At 41.8% G+C, this 21,654-nt stretch overlaps 1 protein-coding gene across 1 annotated transcript; it reads right to left on the bottom strand.

The window, feature by feature from the left end:
* Nucleotides 1-4,158: 4,158 nt before the first annotated feature.
* Nucleotides 4,159-20,984, bottom strand: LOC124140366 (organic cation transporter protein-like). Its single transcript, XM_048384092.1, has 10 exons — nucleotides 20,819-20,984; nucleotides 18,568-18,790; nucleotides 13,931-14,034; nucleotides 12,011-12,165; nucleotides 10,977-11,145; nucleotides 9,912-10,127; nucleotides 8,647-8,873; nucleotides 7,975-8,156; nucleotides 7,357-7,508; nucleotides 4,159-5,282 (listed from the first exon to the last, which is right to left on the bottom strand). Exons 1-10 carry the CDS (start codon nucleotides 20,959-20,961, stop codon nucleotides 5,177-5,179), a joined length of 1,677 nt encoding a protein of 558 aa, XP_048240049.1. The 5' UTR covers nucleotides 20,962-20,984; the 3' UTR covers nucleotides 4,159-5,176.
* Between the last annotated feature and the right edge of the window lie 670 nt (nucleotides 20,985-21,654).

Genomic DNA, 21,654 nt, shown 5'->3' with positions numbered 1-21,654 from the left:
CGTTGCTCGTGCGTGTAAGGGGAATGAACTTCTAGCAAAGCAGAAGTGCACATTATCATACTCGGCACATACTTATCATATGATAGCGCATCTCATATGCCACAGTTACATATCATGTTTGTTTAATTGCATTTGACAAATATGATGTAACGAATAATCCCTGCCATACATTTACCTGTAATTGGTGAATAATTTTATCTCTGATGTAATCATCTTATATCAGATGATATTCCTAGATATTCGCAAAGAACAACACAGGAAATAAATACCTTCATCATTTCCAACCTTTCCCTATTAACACTTTTATTTAAAAAAGACAGCAAGCTCCAAAAACATTTCAATTACATCTGTATATCTATACATTTGTCAAGCATGTAATAGATAAATCAAATTATTATTTTTTATATACTGCCCCAAATTAGTACCAAAGTTAATTTTTAGTTTTAATTTGAGTACTCGTGTTCTGCAAAATCATAATAGCGTGTGAGTGTAACATAATGTTGTGTCAAAACTGTGATCATAGGTATATACGCGACTAACGGGATCATTGGTCAGGCTCGCTGACTTGGTTGATGCATGTAATCGTATCCCAATTGCGTGGATCGATGCTCATGATGTCAATAACTGGATTGTCTGGTCCAGATTCGATTATTTACAAACCGCCGTCATATAGCTGGAATATTGCTGAGTGAGACCTTAAACAACAAATAAATCATAAGTATACATATGACATAGAACCGCGACAAGGATACCTGTACAAAAATGTATTAGTTAAAAAGACTGCATTGTATTCCGTACATTGATGTACACGCAGCACGTGTATAGTGTCGTGCAATCTAGTGACAACCTGGAGAAACATATGCACCGTAAGAAACAAAGGCAGTACCTGTATAGCGTCGTGCAATCTAGTGTCAACCAGAAGAAACAAATGCACCTTAAGAAACAAAGGCAGTACCTGTGTTTTGGAATATCCAGGATAAAGACAGGAACCATGGTCTGAATAGCTGTAAATATGGCGGGAATACACACGAGGACGTACATGCGCCTTTGGTACGATCCAAACTCTCCCACGTGGATCAGAATATCATCAAACTTCATCCTCAGTGCATACAGTTCTCACTCAAATGACCGTTGTCAACAATTTGATCACGTTCACCTTGTCCAAGCAGAGATACTGGCAATAGTTCAGTGGGTGGCGAGAAGTTGCCTTTAAATAATACATTTCAGCTAGATAACGGACCACGCCACTGATCGCGTCTTTTGATATAGGACCGTCTGTTTGTTATCATGGTCGACCTACGTGTCCAGGTCATGTCACGGATAACGTTCAAGTATTTGAACATTCATTCAAATGACAGACGCGAGCAGTCAGTGGAGGTTATATATCAACCATGAGCCCAGGGGGTCAGTTGTTTGGTATTATTGGGAATGGGCTCGATACAGTACTATGACTAATAACTATAATAATGAGTGAACATTGTTTTTAAAGGGAACTAGGTTCTGACAATTTGGCAGCTCTAGCAAATTTGACCCAAGTACCTAAAACCCCAGTGTATCGGTCTGCTGGTTGAAAGTCCACGATTACCCAATGTACATAGAGACCGGGTCTCGAGTTCCACATGGGTTTCATTACAATGTCTAGTCCTTGGCATAAAATCAGCAACAGGACGTGGAGGAAAGTCCCCCTTTAAATAACATTCTTTCTATTATTACACCAGCAGCTGCATCACGGGGGTCTTTAAACCTGTAATTTGTAAAACTTTAAAATAACCCACATCAATGATGAAATAACACTCGCTCATCACTGATGGCACCTGATTATATATATATATTTCACAAATAAACCAGACATAAATGAATAGTCGTAAAAAAGACAAATTCGATTTGGAGAGTCACAGTCCCCCAAAATGCTAAATATAAGAAAGCCGAGTTTCACCCGTAATTGATAAAAACAACACTTATACCCAAGTGGGAACACACCCTGTCCTATTATCAGACGCTACCGTAAGTGAAGATCGGGGTCATGTCTCATTGCCCTGTCGTGTTTCCCACCAACCTGTCGTTGTTAGATAACATCACACTGGTTGTAGTACACTGTACGGGGGATCATTGTGGATGTCAATATTACAATGCCCCCAGACCGCCTCTGTGGTCTAGTGGCAGAGCGTCCGCCCTGAGAGCGGAAGGTCCGGGGTTCGATCTCCGGCCGCGTCATACCAAAAGACGTTAAAAGATGGTACTTGTTGTTACCCTGTCTGTATACTGTGTCTGAGTGGGGTATTCATGTTAAACTGTGGCATGGTATCACAGTGAACTAGCACTATAAATCGGCATCAGTCCGGACTAGTACACACACACACGTACATGCACGTCGCTATATAAGTGCAATAATCTTGGACGCAACGTTAAACCCCATTTCACCTCACCTCACCTCACCTACAATGCTTCAATATAGACAAAAATGCCATGTTAAACTAGTGTGCTCCGTCGTAAACAGGATATCGGCATTTTGTGTGTGTGGTAGCTTGTACTGAGATACCATGCCTTAGTTCCACATGGATACCCCACTCACACACTGTAGACTGACTCCGAGACGACTTGTCCTTGTTTATCCCCTTAATGCCGAACGTCAGGCAGGGTAGCAGGAAGTATCACCTGTTTTCGTATTTAAGTATGACGCGAACCACCGACCTTCCGCTCTCCCGACCAGGGCCCCGTTCCACAAAGCAATCTTAGCTACGACTGTTGTAAGTCAGTGTTAGAGAATGGGAGTTACGACCGACTTAGCGCTAAGATCGCTTTGTGGAACGGGGCCCAGAGACGTATTTTGATCTATATACGTCCTTGTCCTTACAGACGCTCTATCCACTACTCTAGAGGTGGTACCTTCCGCTCTCCTGCATGACCAGAGACGTATATAGACCTATATACGTCCTTGTCCTTACAGACGCTCTATCCACTACTCTAGAGGTGGTACCTTCCGCTCTCCTGCATGACCAGAGACGTATATAGACCTATATACGTCCTTGACCTTACAGACGCTCTATCCACTACTCTAGAGGTGGTACCTTCCGCTCTCCTGCATGACCAGAGACGTATATAGACCTATATACGTCCTTGTCCTTACAGACGCTCTATCCACTACTCTAGAGGTGGTACCTTCCGCTCTCCTGCATGACCAGAGACGTATATAGACCTATATACGTCCTTGACCTTACAGACGCTCTATCCACTACACTAGAGGCGGTAGGGCCCCGGGAAAGGACTGTGATCACCAGGGATGGTTGTCTTCACCTGTTCTAGAACACCTGGAATCATCACTATTCGATAGGGATTCACAATTAAAGTCAGAATCGTACAATGCTCTGCTTCTAGTAGAGATTTGAATGATTATGGAAAAAGTTTGTTGTCGCTTTTATTTTATCGAAAAAATTAAATTCTCAGTTTGGAAACAGATATTAATTATGTAAATTTTGTATTTCATGTATATCATTTGCGAATCCTCTTAAATACACATTTAGGCAATATATTTTAGTATGATCCTTTTTCGTTAACCTGTTCGTACTGATTGAATACCATTGTGCAGTAGAAATGCAGTGTAGTTTATTTAAAAGGCAAATCTTCTTCCAACTTTTGACGTTTATCGATGAGTATTTTTCTTCATCAATAAAAAAGCACGAGGGAAAGTGAAAATACTTCAATTCAGAAATTCAAAGGTAAATGTCACTCATAGAATTATAAACATGACATAATGAATATATAACAGTGCTGGCATATAAATCCAACAATGCCCTTAGTATTTATTTCACTTCCTCTTGTCAAGGGGGCACGGGGGGCCCTTTCGTCTCAAGCGCCGCGATTCGCTGTGCAGAGTTGCGTCCCCTGGGCACTCCAAAAACCTATGATTGTCGGTTCGAATCCTGGTTCGCCCCGATTATGTTTCTAGGTTTGTCAGCACCATTACCGTGCTCGTGGGTTTCACCGAAGCGGTAAACGTCTGACACATGCATCACTTCGGGCTTTCCTCCTACATTAAGCTGACACGCCGTGATATGACTGGAATACTGTTAAAAGCGACGTTAAACCCAACTCACTCACTCACTCACTCACTCCTCTTGTCAAACTTGTATAACAATAATCACACACATTGTACGTTGGTTTTATTACGCTATCATGGAATAAATACATATACAATATACATTAATATTTCGAAATATGATATACTTCGGATAAGCAGTAAAAAAGATTCTTTGGGCCCTTATACGTTTTGTTAACGTTAAGGGGGAACATGATCAAGTCTAGAATAGACACCCGGTGGTTATCAGCAAAAGCCTAGGTGAGGGTAACAAACAAGAAGCACTGGCCACCCCTCCCTACCATCACAATTCCAGGAAACTCTTGGACAAACAAGATTGTTGACTAGTCTAATGGTTGATGCGTCTTCTCGTTTGGGCGAACACGAACAGATTCTCCATATGGGTAGGGTACAATGTGTGAAGTCTATTCATGGTGACATTGTTATGAAATGGCTGGAATTCTACCCCAAACAGTGTATAACCTGCCCAATTACCAGGGCAAACGTTGACTAAAAACTTGTCTCAGAAATAAAGTCATCTCACTAACATATTCATATGTACAAAATATAAAATATAAATCCAAATAGAGCCCACAACGATTAACTCAGAGCTGAGGCAATCTAGACTTGCGAAATCATTCTAGTTTTGAATTTTGTTCTTAATTTATTCTCAAGGGTCTGGGAGACAGACAAGGACAAACGGTATGGGGTGTCCAGAATGGAGATTTCCCACGTGTGCTGCACATGTCAGCGTGTTACATTCCTCTACAACATAACATAATCTGACAGAACACGTTTGCATACCATATATATGTCGTAACTAAATAAAGGAAAATAAGGAAATGAAACTTTACTTTCAACATGTACCACGTGGCCTTAGTACTAAATAAATGTCTGTCTGTCTAAAAACCGTATTACTGTCGAAAACGACATATCTAAAATTCAACCACACCAAAGCCAAACCCCACTCGAAACAGTGGTAATACCACTTTTAAACATATTCGTCCAAAGGTATTACACGCGATCCTTGGAAATTCACCCCCAGAGCGGCCCATGCTGATTATAATGGTTATTATTATATTGTAAAACAAATCGCCATTTCTAAAATTTGTTTAGGGCTGTAGACTTGAAATTTTCCAGTTTAACACTGGAGATGTCTGATTGCTGGCTGGTTTGGCCCATTGGGTAGTTCGCCTTTCTGCTTGAACTGAAAATAAGGCAACATAGAATCTGTATTTTTTTCCAGCTGAGGAACACATAAATATATTGTGATTGACAATAATATCCAAACGAGCAACACTATACGTGAATGAGTGAGACTGTTTCCTATACGCCACTGTTAGCAGCATACAAATAAAAGCGGCAAACCCCCTCCACAACGACAGGAAATCTCCACGAGAAGCAGAGTCCACTGCACGACCCAGAGCATACCACTAGCGTGTGCTTATGAATCCCCATCCATCAGTGACGACACCAGGTCCCGCACACTCCACAAACACACGCACAGGCAAGTCAACCACCCATCCGATAAAACACGGGAACACACGGCACAAGCAAAAAAGGAATCCACACCGGACACCACTGCCGCCACCAACGCACCAAGTCCGGTCACGGTTAGGACACCAGCCACGGGCTTCAAACTGCAGCAAAGTATAAGTGTCCGTACAGTCTAAGGTACATGAAGCCTAGATGGTAATCATGGATGGGCCGTTCCAATACATTTCGGTTCACCTTTTCTTCATGTTTTTGTTTTCTGTGTGAGTACCTTGAGAACGGAATTTATTTTTGGAGATTGATGAAAAGATGTTATTCCCATTAGTATATTACTATTTGTGGTTGAGATTCTTTATTCCTGCAGCTCCAGCCCTTAGTGTCCACAATTCACAAATTTTGAGGTACAGTCGAGCATGATCTTTCTACCAAGAGCGTCATACGACACTTGCTCAAAGGTTGTTGATCAAGGTTACAACGTTCAAGGCCTCAGGAAAGCTTTCAAACGGTTTTATGGTAAACATCTAGATAATGTCCGATGCAGTTTCCTATTTTGACTTGTACCATATGTTCTCGGTTTTTTTCTTGTGAACAATTGACTTGCCTTTGCATGCGTTTGTGACGGGTGCCATTGGTGGGCAGCATACGCTCAGCTTTTCGCGAACACCTGGTATCATCACTATTTTGTAGTGATTCATAAACACATACTCATGATATAGTCGGAATCGTACAATCGACTCTGCTTTTTGCAGATACGTCGTGTGAATATGGAAAGGGGTTTATCGCTTATATTTACGCACATGGAAAATTGTCGGCTTGTATGACAGATCTATTGCGAAACCAAGGTAACGCATTGGGTAAATTAAATCCAAATCAACTTGAGAAACAATATTTAGTTATCAGGTTGTTACAAAGCGATCATAAGAACTACTTCATACTATATTGCATTTCGATTTTTGATGTAGTAAAGAATACAATATTGGTTTCTTGGTTGTATTTATTCATATATACACTTGTGCAAAATTACCCATAATATTTTAAATGTCTTATCTAAATATTGACTGAATCGTTTACGTTGTATTGGCTAAATATTACTTAAGTTAATAGATTGAGTGAAAACTTATTAAAAATGTAATATGTTTTTAAAAATCAATAAAATGTAAAATACTGGTCAGTTAACTTTTTATTGAGGTGTCGATGCAAATGAACATGCTACATATTCACTTTTGTCATCTTTCATCTATACAAAGTAAACGATTCACTGTCAATGTAAAGATAAGACATTTATAAAATTATTAGTGGTACTGAACCTTTGCGCAGATGTATAAATGAATCGATCTCAGAAGGTATTATCACGAATGCTCGACTCATGCCAACAGTAAGTTATTTTGCCAAATAATCAAAAGCCAAGTAAATTACTAGTCATACAAATTACAATATTCTATTCCTTTTATTCCATTCGATCTATTCCATGATTAACCCTTGTTTAATTTGACTTTTTTTATGAAAAGGGTGTTAGCGGAGGGTTCTACCGGTAGAGCAGGACATGCCTACCCTTTTCGCGAACACCTGGTGTCATCAGTGATTTTCGATGATCCATTCATTTGCATTACTATTTTGCCTTTTACGCCCTATGATATCGGCAGATAAGATAGACTTATTATTCTCTGGTCTTTAATTTTACAATACTCCGCATAGGATCTGTCGAATTTCAACTAAGATCTGAGTTTACTGTTTCGTGTACACCTCACGGTAGGGTCAAATGAATACAATATATTTTTTCAGCTCACTTTCGCATGTTCTTGGCGTCCTCTATGGTTTCAGGAAGTCTCCTTTTCAGCGTCTCTGGCAGGAAAAGTGTCAGCAGACCCGCGACAATGGACAGACCTCCGAACACGATGAGAGGCAGTGCCACCTTCAGGTCACCGCCAACTAGTACGCCCTATAGATTCAAACACGTTAATCTTTAGACTCATTTGGTTGGTTGGTTGTTTATCGCCACACTCAGCAATATTCCAGCTTTATGACGGCGGTCTGTAAATAATCGAATCTGGGCAGCGGGACAATCCAGTGATTAATATCATGAGCATCGATCTACGTATTTGGGATCGATGACATGCATCAACCAAGTCAGCGAGCCAGACCACCCGATCCCGTTAGTCGCCTCTTACGACAAGCATAGTCTCCTTTTACGGCAAGCAAGGGTTGCTGAAGACTTATTCTACCTCGGATCTTCACGGGTCTCATTTTAAATAACGCGTTGTTGATGATGAAACACCACGTTACATGCCAAAACGAAGAGGCGAGATTTACATATCCGAGATTAGTATGCTCGTTAATCAGTTGCCTGCATCTATAATACTACTGTATCGAGGGTATATATAAGCGGATTCATGCAGAGATCTTACCAAATCTGCAATGTAAGGGGAGACCATCCCTCCGATCCTGGCAAAGAAGGAGCTGACCCCCACTCCAGAGTTTCGCACTACAGTAGGGAACAGCTCGGCTGTGTATACGAACACAATGGCGAACGCTCCAGATGCTCCGAACTTACCGACCATGGATAGCGCGACTGTCACCCAGTCTAGTGCTGAAACGAGAACGACTTTGTGATGTGTTTTTGCTGAAACAAACGAAACGAAAATTCGGACCACTCAAAGGATTTTAATCCAGCTAACTGTTGAAAAATGAGGTGAGGTGAGGTGAAATTGGTTTTAAGGTCGCGTCCAAGATTATTGCACTTATATAGCGACGTGCATGCAAGTGTGTGTGTGTGTGGCTGCTTGTACTAGTCCGGACTGATCCTGATTTATAGTGCTAGCCCACTGAGATACCATGCCGTAGTTTAACATGAATACCCCACTCAGACACAGTATACTGACTCCAAGCCGACCAGTCCTTGTTTTAGCCCCTTAATGCCGAACGCCAGACAGGGTAACAACAAGTACCATCTTTGAACGTCTTTTGGTATGACGCGGCCGGGGATCGAAGCCCGGACCTTCCGCTCTCCGGGCGGACGCTCTACCACTAGACCACAGAAGCGGTCGTTGAAATATGAGAAATAAGCTCTTTGAACTCACACGAGTTTCCATAAATGACCGGGAACATTGTAGTGACACAGGCAATTCCGCCAAGGAGCATACAGCCACACTGAAGGAACTTCCTGCCGAGACGGTTCAGGAGTGTAACACACATGATGTACGACGCAAGCTCCACGATGTTGGCGATGGTGAAGTTGACGTAGATGTCTCCGCTCAAATTTTGAACGTTCAGGCCGAGTCCGTAGTAAACCACACTGGCCACAAACCTGGGATAATGAAAATGATTTTACAGATCTAACCTCTTGTGGGTGAGTGAGTGATATTGTGAAGGGAATATTTTATTACCAGTAACTCTGCTAGCTGCGAGGTACCCCAGCAGGATCTGTTTCGGCAGAAGATCTAGGAAGGTTATTCTCTTGCGTTGACAATTTATATTTACACAAGGTTGGCAAGCGTAGTCCCGAATAATAGTGAGTGAGTGAGTATGGTTTTACGCCGCTTTTAGCAATATTCAAGCAATATCACGGTGGGGGGGCACCAGAAATGGGCTTCACATATTGTACCCATGTCGGGAATCGAACCCGGGTCTTCGGCGTGACGAGCAAACGCTTTATCCACTAGGCTCCCCCCCCCCCCCCCCCCCCCCCCCCCCCCCAAATATTAAAAAGCAGAAGTATAATTATCCACGTGAGTAAAGATGTGGTAGACATACATATACTCCGTCAGGGAGATAATTCTTTTTCGCTACTTCATCCCTCTCCGATGGTAGGGCCACTATAAGAACCTTCACATATTGGCCGAGGCAATGGCCAAATCCAAATCCAAATATTGAACATTGCAAAGAACGGTACATGAGTTGAACCCCACTACAATCTAACCCTGATGTCATTACCTTTTCAACAAACAAATTTGGCTTTTTCCAATGTTGCTGCTATGGCTGAATATTGATGATCGGATTTAAATCTTTAATGGAAATTCAGTTGTCATCGCATGTGAAGTTTCAGCTTCAATGGTCTCAAGGCTTCTGAGAAGAATATGTTTTCAGATGACGCCGGACGCCGGACAAGCAGGCCTTGGCATTAGCTTACTTGATCTTCAGTCAGTGACGTAATATACCCATTACTTATGTTTGGGCTATTTTGTCCAGTTCTTCAGTCAAACATTTTCTTGTGGAGCCTATTAATCCCATAAATATGTAGGGTTATGTGGGGTTATGTAGGGTTATGTGGGGTTATGTAGGGTTATGTGGGGTGATGTAGGGTTATGTAGGGTTAGACTTTGAGGAGTTGTAATCAACGTCTCACCAGTTGTAGAAGATGATGAGTGTGATGAACAGCAGGTACGGCGTCGTGAACATCTGCGTCACCCTCACGGACTTCTCCTGGTCGTCCACTGTTACCTTCTCCAAAACTCCTTCTGGTAGTTTCACGCCATTGACTGAAGCCACTTTCTGTATGATTGCTTGGGCTTCCGGTATGCGACCACGTGATATCAGCCATCGTGGAGACTCGGGAACTATCCTGGAACAACGTGTCATGTATGAAGAAGAACATGAACAAGTTGGTGTATGTACACTTGTACATCCGTTATAAATAATACCGCATCAGAATAACCATTATACTGCTTGTCAACCAAGGGATTTATGTCAAGCTGTCTGCCGCTTTACACTAGAGTTTACGCAAATATCCCATCAATATCAGGGCAAACTGTAGATAATCAAGTCTGGGTCAGTCAAACAGGTGGTTGACATTATGAGGAACTCCCCACACCGTCCGTGTAAGATGATAATGAAGCTACCGAACCTAACGACACGATCGAAATTATTCACGTTTTAACAGCAACAGATTGCTTGGGGCGTACGTCTGGTCTTCCCACTGCACCCATGTAGGGGTCCAAAATACCCGTGAAGATCCGGGTTAGAATAGGTCTTCAGCAACCTATGCTTGCCGTAAAAGGCGACTATGCTTGCCGTAAAAGGCGACTATGCTTGTCGTAAAAGGCGACTATGCTTGCCGTAAAAGGCGACTATGCTTGCCGTAAAAGGCGACTATGCTTGTCGTAAGAGGCCACTAACGGGATCGGGTGCTCAGGCTCGCTGACTTGGTTGATACATGCCATCGATCCGAACTGCGTAGATCGATGTTCATAATGTCAATCACTGGATTGTCTGGTCCAGATTCGATTATTTTCAGACTGCCGTCATATAGCTGGAATATTGCTGCGTGCGGCGTTAAACAACAAAACCAACAAAAAAGGTGTCCAAAATCCTTCAGAAGTAACTGTTCTATAAATTAATCCCTTTCGATTATTTTTACATGGCTAATTGTAGCGTGAGCATGAATTCAGAAATACCAGTTCGGAGAACTTACCAGTAAAAGAGGAAGTAGAGGGTTGTTGGAGCAGCGGCGATCAGCTGTAGGGTTTGCCAGTGTCGGACAAAGTAGGCGATAAGACCCAAGGTAAACAGCCCCATGCACCAGTATATCTCTATGACAATTCCGACGAACACTCTCTTCGATGGTCCTGTTAGCTCCATGGCTTGAAGAATAAGAACAAGAACATGTTTTTATTATTTTCTTCATTGAAAAAGACTGAGTTTTTTTCAGTTTTTGAGAACAGTGATATTTTCATTGCAGTGAACATATCACTTTGACGGTGTTGTCCTACAAGAGTTACTTCCCCGCAGATTGTCTCCCTTTATCGTAGGTGTCTGGCCCGTACACAAACTGTTGACTTCCTTTTTACGTTAGTTCCACATTTACAAGGAAAGATAACGACAGATGGTATTATCTGGAGTTAATATCTCTTCATGCCGTTTGTTATTCTCTTGAAAATTTTTTGTTATAAACTGTAAATTTCTCATTTAACTTGTCAATTCGTTTCGCAAAGCGCCATTTTGTTACTTGAACAGCGTGTATTCCATCGCTTCCAACAGCGGTCTCGTAGCTTTCAAGAATATCATTTCATGATGGTTTTGTATATTATCATATCCAAATGTATGGTAATGAAATATAGTGACCTCAAAATTTTTCTATTACTTTCGTTTATATTTTTTTAAGATTTTGCAAACTCATGATGTCAATCACTGGATTGTCTGGTCCAGACTCGGTTATTTACACACTGTCGTCATATAGCTTAAATATTGCTGAGTGCGGCGTTAGACAACAACAATATCTGCTATGTATACTGCTGTATTGAAGTAGTGAGTGAGTGAGTATGGTTTTACGCCGCTTTTAGCAATATTCCAGCAATATCACGGCGGGGGACACCAGAAATGGGCTTCACACATTGTACCCATGTCGGGATTCGAACCCGGGTCTTTGGCGTGACGAGCGAACGCTTTAACCACTAGGCTACCCGACCGCCCTGTATTGAAGTAACTAGACAGGACTATAATACTTACCCAGGACAAACGCACAGGTGAAGGAAGCTATCCTGCACATGTTTCCCAGCGCTCTAAACACCATAAACGCATACACGTTCGGGGCGAAGGCAGTACCGATACCAAGAACAGCCTCCATAATTAAATTGAATAAAAACAGAGGGCGGCGACCGAATCTGTAAAGAAACATAAATAGAACAAAAATATTAGCTGAATTAAAACACTGAAGGACTCGTCCGGTGATGGCTGGGATGAAACAAACAAGAAGTGGTTATTTGATGGTGATGTGTTTCATACCGATATCATAGTTGTGTTTGGACCTTAAGTTTGCAGTGTTGCGGCCACTGCTTTCAGCCTAGTAAAGTTTTCATAACCTTAAGTTTGTAATTATTTCCAGTTTTCCAAGTGAATGCTTTCTTTTGCCCGTTAGTTTACTCTCATGGACTGGCTTCATATATCCGTATTTACAAATACGTTCTTACATCTGTGGACTTACCATCTTCCCGGGGCAAGGGAGGTAACTGACGATAAAAGTCCAGTTTCCGAGCTTGCTGAACTAGGCTGGAATTATGAAGTAATTATTTGGCTGGACTAACGAGTCTGTGCAGATTTCGGTCGATTGCAGGATTTGCAAATCATGTGTTCCATCAACTTAGCGTCAACAGATATTTTCTAAACCTTTTCATGTTTTTAATCGAGGTGCTCACGTGATTTGATGCAATTTGCCAAGTAAGACCCGTTTTATTCGATGAAGGTCTTGATTATCGCCATTTTGTTTGAAAGAAATGCAGTGATATCAGTGTTGGAATCTGATTGTTGGGACATGAAGGGGACAAAACTCGCACCAGCCACTGGTGGCGCTTGGACCGAATTCCAGCCTAGTTCGACAAGGGTGGAAACTGGATTTTTATAGTCAGTTATCTCCCTTGCCTCGGGAAGCCGTGGACTTGCATAAGAAGCATGCTTTGGTATTCATCCACCAACTAAGTCATACCGTTCGAATATGCCTATTTACGATGAGCACTTGCATGAGTGAGTGACTGAATTGAAGTTCCTTGTCACAATTATCAATATTCCAGCTATATCACGGCGATCTACAAGCAATCAACTCGTCGTGAGAACAAACCCAGCATGATCAACAACTTTCGACGACACACAATAAGCCATAGTCTGTCTTACAGACCCTGATACAAATATATCAAATACAGCCCATGCAAGTCTATAATGTTTGGCAAGTCTAGATCACTGCAGTATTTTACTATGTTTTTATTAAGATAACTGAAGAACTGTTTTTTTCTGAACGATATGTTCATTTCAGAGACTAGATGTTAGTCTAAATCAGCCAGGTAGCACAATTTGTTTGTTGGTTTGTTGTTTAACGCCGCACTCAGCAATATTCCAGCTATATGACGGCGGTCTGTAAATAACCTAGTCTGGCCCAGACAATCAAGTGATTGACATCATGAGCATCGATCTACGAAATTGGGATACAATGACACGCATCAACCAAGTTAGTGAGTCTGACCACCCGATCCCGTTAGTGGCCTCCTACGACAAGCATAGCCGCCTTTTACGGCAAGCATGGGTTGCTGAAGACCTATTCCACCCCGGATCTTCACGGGTCTCGTAACAACCCGATCATCATGTCATTCGACACTTCAGTATTGTTTTCAAGCACCAGTTTTCACATGACAATTATATGATACAGAAATAACGGGCATCGTTGGTCTCGTGCTGTGATTTTGTGTATTGTCATGTCAAAATACCATTATTTACAGAGGTGATATTGGTAGAATATATTTTCGACCACAGCTTCATATTTTGCTTAATTTGTTTTTAAGACCAGATTCAGCAATATTACAACTAGATGACAGCGACCTGTAAATAATGGAGTCTGCAGCTTCAACAGCACTAACTCCCTCACAAGTCTACAAAACTCACATGTCTGACAGAAGTCCCATGAGAAACGCCCCCACCAGTTGTCCAGCGAAGCCCGCCATGTTTGTATGGGACCGCAGAGCACGGTCTTCACACACTATGTTGAACTGATTGGGTAAAGAATGGTACATGTTTGTTTGTTTGTTGTTTAACGCCGCACTCAGCACTATTCCAGCTATATGACGACGGTCTGTGAAATAATCGAGTCTGGACCAGACAATCCAGTGATTGACATCATGAGCATCAATCCACGCAATTGGGATTGATGACATGTATCAACCAAGTCAGCGAGCCTGACCACCCGATCCCGTTAGTCGCCTTTTAAGACTAGCATAGTCGCCTTTTACGGCAAGTATTGGTTGCTGAAGACCTATTCTACCCCGGAATCTTCACGGGTAAATACTAGAGGGACGGATATAGTTGAAATAAGTCTATATATGACACCTCACTCATGAAAGCTTTTTTTCTGCAAATTTTATTCTACCATGACATTTTAGCATCCTGCATTCTGATTGGTCCGCCAGCGGTGTCAAATGTATGTTGGATCATCTTTTTGCCTAATCGAGAAAAACAAAATATTTAGAAGCACTTCTTTCACATAATTGTACATTCTGACCCTACGTCATAAACGTTGCTAATACTGTTCTTCTTTTCCTAGGTCACACAAAGAAAATGTTGTAATATATTTCATTTGGGGAAATCCCGATGAACAACGACTGAGAGTGTATTGTCTAATTCAGAATCATCAGTAAGGCTAGTACTGTGACGTCATATAGTTTGGACATCCTGTCTGTAAAACACAATGACGTCGTAATATTTGTGTATACTTTGGAACTAAACGTTGCAAGGTTAGCTTCATTTTCTCTGTGGATGACAGTTGTAATAATGCTTACAGACTATCAATGTGTCTTTCAGCGAACACCTGATGTTCGTCACTGATGTTTTCAGTGCTCCATATTTACATGTTTTACGCAGCTGTTTTGCCACTTGTGCCAGTGGAATCTGTTTCGTCGGTTCATGGAGACTGGTAATTTTATGATGTTGACGATGTACAATGTATATTGTATTGGAATGGTTCAGGTCTTTTCGTGAAAATTATGTTTTTGGTATATGCATGCAAACATATCTGCGGATCGAAATCAATCTTCACTTATTCCGAAACGAGCCAATTCAACGTAATGAAATATTAGACCAAACCGAGTCCACATGATTCCTCTTTTACCAAAGAGTTCGCTTTTGTTTTGTCATTACGTTATGGTTGTCTGGAGATAAACCATCTCTCTTTTCAATTTAATTCCGAATTCGATACATGTCCATTTTTCCAATTCGAAACTTCACGCTATCGCGTTCGGTTTAGACCGGAATTTACATGTATCAAATCTACGCGTGAAAGCCACTAATTGAAAACAATTTATCTACTAAATAAATATGTTATGTAACGCCTACGTGTATGATTTCTGTTAATATACATATTCCTTTAAATGTTAACGTATGTGTAAGAACGCATAACTCATGTCCAGCAGAATGTCATGTATTCCTAAAATGTCTCTAACATCTCATTAGTTTCTTCCAGTCAGGCTCTTTCAGTAAGGCATTTGACGTCATTACCGCAGCTAAACAATGACTCGTGAGTATGTTGCTGCCATTTACGTTCACGAGAAAGAGATAAGAGAAAGAATACCCCTTATTGAATGAGCGAGTGTCGGTTAAGGAGCCACCGCCTCCGTGGTGTATCGGATAGAGCGCTGCTCAGAGAGCAGAAGGTCAGTGTTTCGATCCGTTGGGGGCGTCTTACCGAAAATATATTCTATGATTGTACTTTTGTTACCCTTCGCAAGAACTGGTCGGCTCGGAGTCAGCATAATGTATCTGAGTGAGGTATCCATTTAAAATTGTGGGTGGTATCTCAGTAGTCTCGAACTAAACTAATGTCCAAAAGAAACGATACCACGTGTTTAAAAAGGACATTACAAAAACAAATAAACGATACAGACATTTGAAATTGGTATATGACTTGTGAGTAATGTTTTCACAGCACGTGTACAAACATTCATTGTAATCAATCCTTTACAATCATGAGGACAGACATGTAAAGACGCGGGGGGTCCAAAATGAAAATTTCATTTGAACACAGTTGATGAGTCAAGTGTGGAAAATATCACAACACACGTCTCAAAGTCACGTTAGTACCGGGTATGTCCACCGTGAGCGTCAATACACGCTAGTACACGCCTACGGGCTGATGACGCCAGTTGGCGGGGGGGGGGGGGGGGGGGGGGGGGCTCGGTTGCGTTGCCATTCATGGAGGAAGCATTGTTCCAATTCCTGGAGGCTAACTGGAGGCACAGGGCGATTCCTGACTTTGCGGCCGAAAATGTCCCACATGTGTTCGATTGGGTTCATGTCCGGTGAACAAGCCGGCCATGGTAAAACGTGAATGTTGGCGTTTGCTAGGAGGTTCTGGGTCAGCCTTTCCGTGTGAGGCCTCGCATTATCGTGCTGGAAAATGATACCATTTGGCTGTTGTTGGATGAATGGCACCACAACTGGTTGTAAGATGTCATCACGATAACGCTGCGCATTCAGGTTTCCTCGAATAACGACGAGTCTCGTTTTGACGTCACCGCAGATTCCACCCCAAACCATTAAACCTCCGCCTCCATATGGCCTGACTTGATGGATGCAGTTCGGTGCCAAACGTTCACCTACTCTTCGGTACACACGCTGCCGGCCGTCGTTCCTGAAGATGCAAAATCTGCTTTCGTCAGAAAACATGACACTTGCCCAGTTCCACCGTTGCCACCGTCGAAGTCGCCTGGCCCATATCCGTCTGTTGAGTCGGTGTTGAGGTGTCAGGATCGCTCCGCGGTAGGGGCGAAGTGCTCGGATACCATGTGCCCACAGTCTCCTGTACACGGTTTGTCGACTTATCACGTGTCCCAGTGCCGTCCGTGCCGTTAACGTCGCCGTTACGAAGCGGTTCCGAAGGTGAAGTACCCGGATGTGGCGGTCTTCAATAGGCGTGGTCACCCGGTTCTCGGCCTGTCTGCTGTCCGAACTGTTTGACGCAACCGCTGCATTAACCTGGTGACGGTTATGCGCGCGCATCCTAACCTTCTGGCGACGTCGCGGTGCGTAGCTCCCTGTTGGAGCATTCTTACGGCTCTCTCTCTCAATCGCTGTCAAACGTGGCATTTCTTTTGTGTGCTTTTTGTTGCTGTGATCCCAACGTGTCGGGTCAGCAGTTTTATACAGAAGATATGCACGTGCATTCCGTGTTACGGGACGGAACGTCATTTTGGCAAATAGCACGCTTTTTTCTCAATTGATCAAATGTTCCCGGTTTTATCGACCGAAAACGTTTGGTTTGGAACGTAGGATACGCAAAAGTACCTTTTCAGACGAAAATTAACTCTTCATAATAGCATATTTAGAAAAATTTGTGGTATCGTTTCTTTTGGACATTAGTTTATATAATCGGCGTGGGTCCAGGCTAGTACAACAGCTACACACACACAGACACACACATACACACACATACACACATGATTCGCCTAATGAACCCAACTCTGGCAAAGGCATTGGCATTTTCTTCAATGACGTGTGTGCCCAACCATGGCACTTTTTAAGATATGCTTTTGAGGGTTCATATCATGGCAAAGGGATGTTTGTTTGTTTGTTTGTTTGTTGTTTAACGCCGCACTCAGCAATATTCCAGCCATATGACGGCGGTCTGTAAATAATCGAGTCTGGACCAGACAATCCAGTGATTGACATCATGAGCATCGATCCACACAATTGGGATACGATGAAATGTATAGATTACATAGTCGCCTCTTACGACAAGCATAGTCGCGTTTTACGGCAAGCATGGGATGCTGAAGTCTTATCCTTCCCCGGATCTTCACGGGTTGGCAAAGGGGTAATTACATCCCTGATGATTAATGCCACAAGATGCAAGGAACTGATTCACAACGGTTGTACCGAGAAACTAAATGTGCGCAATATCCCAAAACCAGATACTGATCCCTTTTGCTGCTCACATTAAGAAATGTCATCCAACATCTGATGACATCGCTGCACAAAATTAACAAAAGTTAGCACAATGAACAGATTACTTTATCTTGGAAGGAGCAAGAACTAGCCTCAAAATAATGTGTGCAGAGAGTATATAGCCTTGAATGCATATGTTCTTGGGTCTCTGTGGGCACGGGTGGCGCAGTCGTCTAAGGCGCCGAAATTCGCTGTGCAGAGTTGCGTCCCTTAGGCCCGCCAAAAACCTATGTTAGGGGGTTCGAATCCCGCTTTGCCCCGATTATGTTTCTTGTTTTGTCAGCACCATACCTGTGCTGGTGGGTTTCACGGACGTGGTAAACGTCTTACACCTGCTTCGGGCTTTCCTCCCACATTAAGCTGACATGCCGTGATATAACTGGAATATTGTTAAAAACGGCATTAAACCCAACTCACTCACAAGTTTTAATTGTTATGGCTTCAACTTCTACGAGGCATGGAAATAGTCTGCTCTGTAACTCTTGAGTCTCTATCAATTTCTCTATCATTTATTATTGATAGACAACATATAAGGCACGTAAAAACCAGTGAGACGACAGAATATACGAAAAACACCGTAACTCTACCTCTTCCGTCAGCGTTGATTCATACGTGGAGCGATCAAACACCCATGAGCTGCACGGAGTTGTCGAGTTGTTGGAGTGGCTGCCGTTTTGAGGGTGCTGGTATATTTGGCAGGAGGAGAGCACCTGTTTGTCTCTGTCGGCCTCCCAGGGGATGGACATGTTGAATAGGTAAGAGTGATGCGCATCCTGCACCTGATAGGTGTCATTCGGTCCCAGCGAGCACCTGTATAAGTATAAAACTGTATATGAGGTGATCCGTTTGCTATTGGAAACTCTTGAAACGACTCTTCCATACAGATTCCCAGTCAGCAATACTCTATTCATATCAAATCGGCCTCGATATCTGCGTACGACAAGCTTCTAGGGCCCCGTTCCACAAAGCCATCTTAGCGCTAAGGTGATCGTAAGTCCCATGCTTTAACACTGGCTTACGTGGTCGTAACGCTAAGATCGCTTTGTGGAACGGTGCCCTGATTGCGATCTGTAAATTAAAAGCCACAAAATAAATTCCATAATAATAATAAATTCATAAGAGTCCATTGTAAGATTCGGATGTCATGAGCATGTGTCAATCACTGTCAATTCACTAACACTGTTTCCTTTGTGTTGAGGTTTTGCTGACATTTTTAGTTTTTGAATTTATAAAAAAGTGAGCTTAAGTTTTGTGGGAAAATTTAATATTCATTTCCCAAGCATTTAAATCCAGATTTGTATTGAGTTATTGTGATATAAGTGGTGATACAAAGATAGGGCTACCTGCTGACCTCTCTCCGTTCGCTATAATTATATATGATGAATAGTGATGCTTGTTCACTTACATGAAGGAAAATTACCGCTACCCTACTACTTGTGTTAGAGGCAGGTCAAAGTCGGAACGTTATGGTAATTGACAGAACGATGTTGGACATTACGTGGACAGGCAGCGCATGATCTCGAATTCATTAATAGAATATACGCCTCATGCAGGGGTGGTTGTATATCTGATGTCGAAATTTACAATAGACACTCAATAAGCATTCCATGTATAAATCACGGGCAGTGTGTTGCTGTTCTTGTAACAATGCATTTTGTCGCCACCAGCAGGGCGTCAAATAATAATATATTGTCTCCCTTTATCGTAAGTGTCAAGTTCGTACACAAACCCTTGACGGGTTTTTTCCACATTGGCAAGGCAAAATATTGGCAGATGGTCATTTCTGGAGTTAATATCACTTCTTGACGTGTTTTTTTTTTATCTCTCGAAAACGTTTCGTTATAAACTGTAAATTTATCATTTTACTCATCAATCGAGACAAAGCGCCATTTTTGTTACTTGACCATAATGTATTCTTTCGCTTCCAACATCGGTCTTCTAGTTTTCAAGAATATTTTTTGTTAAAGTTGATTTTGTATAAAATCATATCTAAATGTATGATAATGAATTTATTTTCGTGACCCTAAATATTTTTTGATAATTTTGTTTACATTGTTTAAGATTATGCAAACACGGAACTACTTTTTAAGTCGCAAATACAATGGGTGATGAACCATACCTGCGTGTTCGGTTGGGAGAATCTACGTTTCAAGATTTTACATTTGTAGTGAAATAATTTAATTTTCCGGTAGACACCTACACAAAAAGTATATAATTTCAATCGAGACATGAAATATCCTCTATATGTTTCACAATAAGGCTGTTCTATCATAACGTCATTTCTGGAGATTCGAACATGAGCTCGCAGCTTGATGGCGTCGTATATTGGACGACGCTGTTTTTGAGAGGGGAGTGCCTACAGTGAGAATTGTTCCCCATAGATGTAGTTGGGCAACGCATAAAAATGCGATGGCCGAACCATCGCATCCAAAAGCGGGAGAGATGTGACAATCGGTATTAGGAGAAAAGGTACAGGTAATCGACGTGAGGGTTGTGAGAATATGCGGGAAATACCCACCTGTGCATAAAATCGACCTGTCTGACATTGCCATGGTCGGATTCTAATGAGGGTGTCGTTATTAAAATACGAGAAAATATTTTTAAAGCTTGTACATTTTATCATCATCCTTAAAGAGGCTGTACATAATGTTGATATCTCATATAAGAAATAAACGACTCGTGGTCGTAGTTTAGCGTATAATAAAACCCTACGTCCATGGTTTATTCTCCCTGCAGAGTTTTATTGTACGATAAATAACGCCCATTCGTCGTTTATTTATTTTTCTTATAATTTCTTGTACGCCCACTGTTTTTGGAATAAAAGTGCTTAATACATACCTGTGGCTGGGTATATCCAACTGAAATATAACTGAAAGAGATTGCAAGGCACTCAGCATGGATGGTATGCACACTAAAAAGTACAATCTCTTTTGATACCAGCCAAATTCTCCAAGATGCACGAGGACATCGTCGAACTTCATATTTTCTTCAGTGACAATGAAACCCTCCCTGTTTTGACACTAACAGGTCTGATGTGATCAGTGACGACGCTAACGAGGCGTAGGAGAGACCGCCTCTCCCTGTAGCCGCATATGTTAAAGGTAATAAATATGCATGTTCATGACAAGAAATATCGTGATTTCGAATATTCATTTTCTTATATTATTTTTTATGGCACGTGGCCTATCGCCCCACAGTACAAACTGTTAATGTGTAACAGCTATCATACACTACACAATATTTAGTTCCTTAATTTGCATGAAAAGCATAACGTACGTAATCCCAGTTCCAATATTTTGTGATAACAGAATTGTATAAAGACATTTGTCAAAAACCTTTATGGTAGACAATTCCAATTTTGACGCATCAGTGACAAGAATGATTTTTCTACTTTAACTTGTACCATATGTTCCCGTGTTTTTTTTCAGAGGAGCAATTGACTTGCCTTTGCATGTATTTGTGACGGGTGCCACCGATGTGACAGGATACGCTTACCTTTTCGCGAACACCTTGAATCATCACTATTTGATAGTGATTCATAAATACATGCTCGTCATATTATCGGAATCGTACAATTGACTCTGCTTTTGGCAGAGATTTCTTATAAAAAATGGAAATAATTTTGTCGCGTTTATTTATTATCATATCACCACTAAGTTGCCTTTAAGACCAAT

Source organism: Haliotis rufescens, unplaced genomic scaffold, assembly GCF_023055435.1.
Source record: "Haliotis rufescens isolate VD_foot unplaced genomic scaffold, xgHalRufe1.0.p SCAF_5, whole genome shotgun sequence".
NCBI classification, from domain to species: domain Eukaryota; kingdom Metazoa; phylum Mollusca; class Gastropoda; order Lepetellida; family Haliotidae; genus Haliotis; species Haliotis rufescens.
The sequence above is the reverse complement of the archived record's forward strand: the minus strand, read 5'-3'. Positions and strand labels throughout refer to the sequence as shown.

Coding starts and splice junctions, on each gene's coding strand:
- LOC124140366 (XM_048384092.1), bottom strand. CDS start 20,961: ATGAAGTTCGACGATGTCCTCGTGCATCTTGGAGAATTTGGCTGGTAT. Junction 12,166..13,930: donor ATGGGACTTCTGTCAGACAT/GTGAGTTTTGTA, acceptor GTTTCTTTACAG/ATTCGGTCGCCGCCCTCTGT. Junction 8,874..9,911: donor CTCATCATCTTCTACAACTG/GTGAGACGTTGA, acceptor TCATTATCCCAG/GTTTGTGGCCAGTGTGGTTT.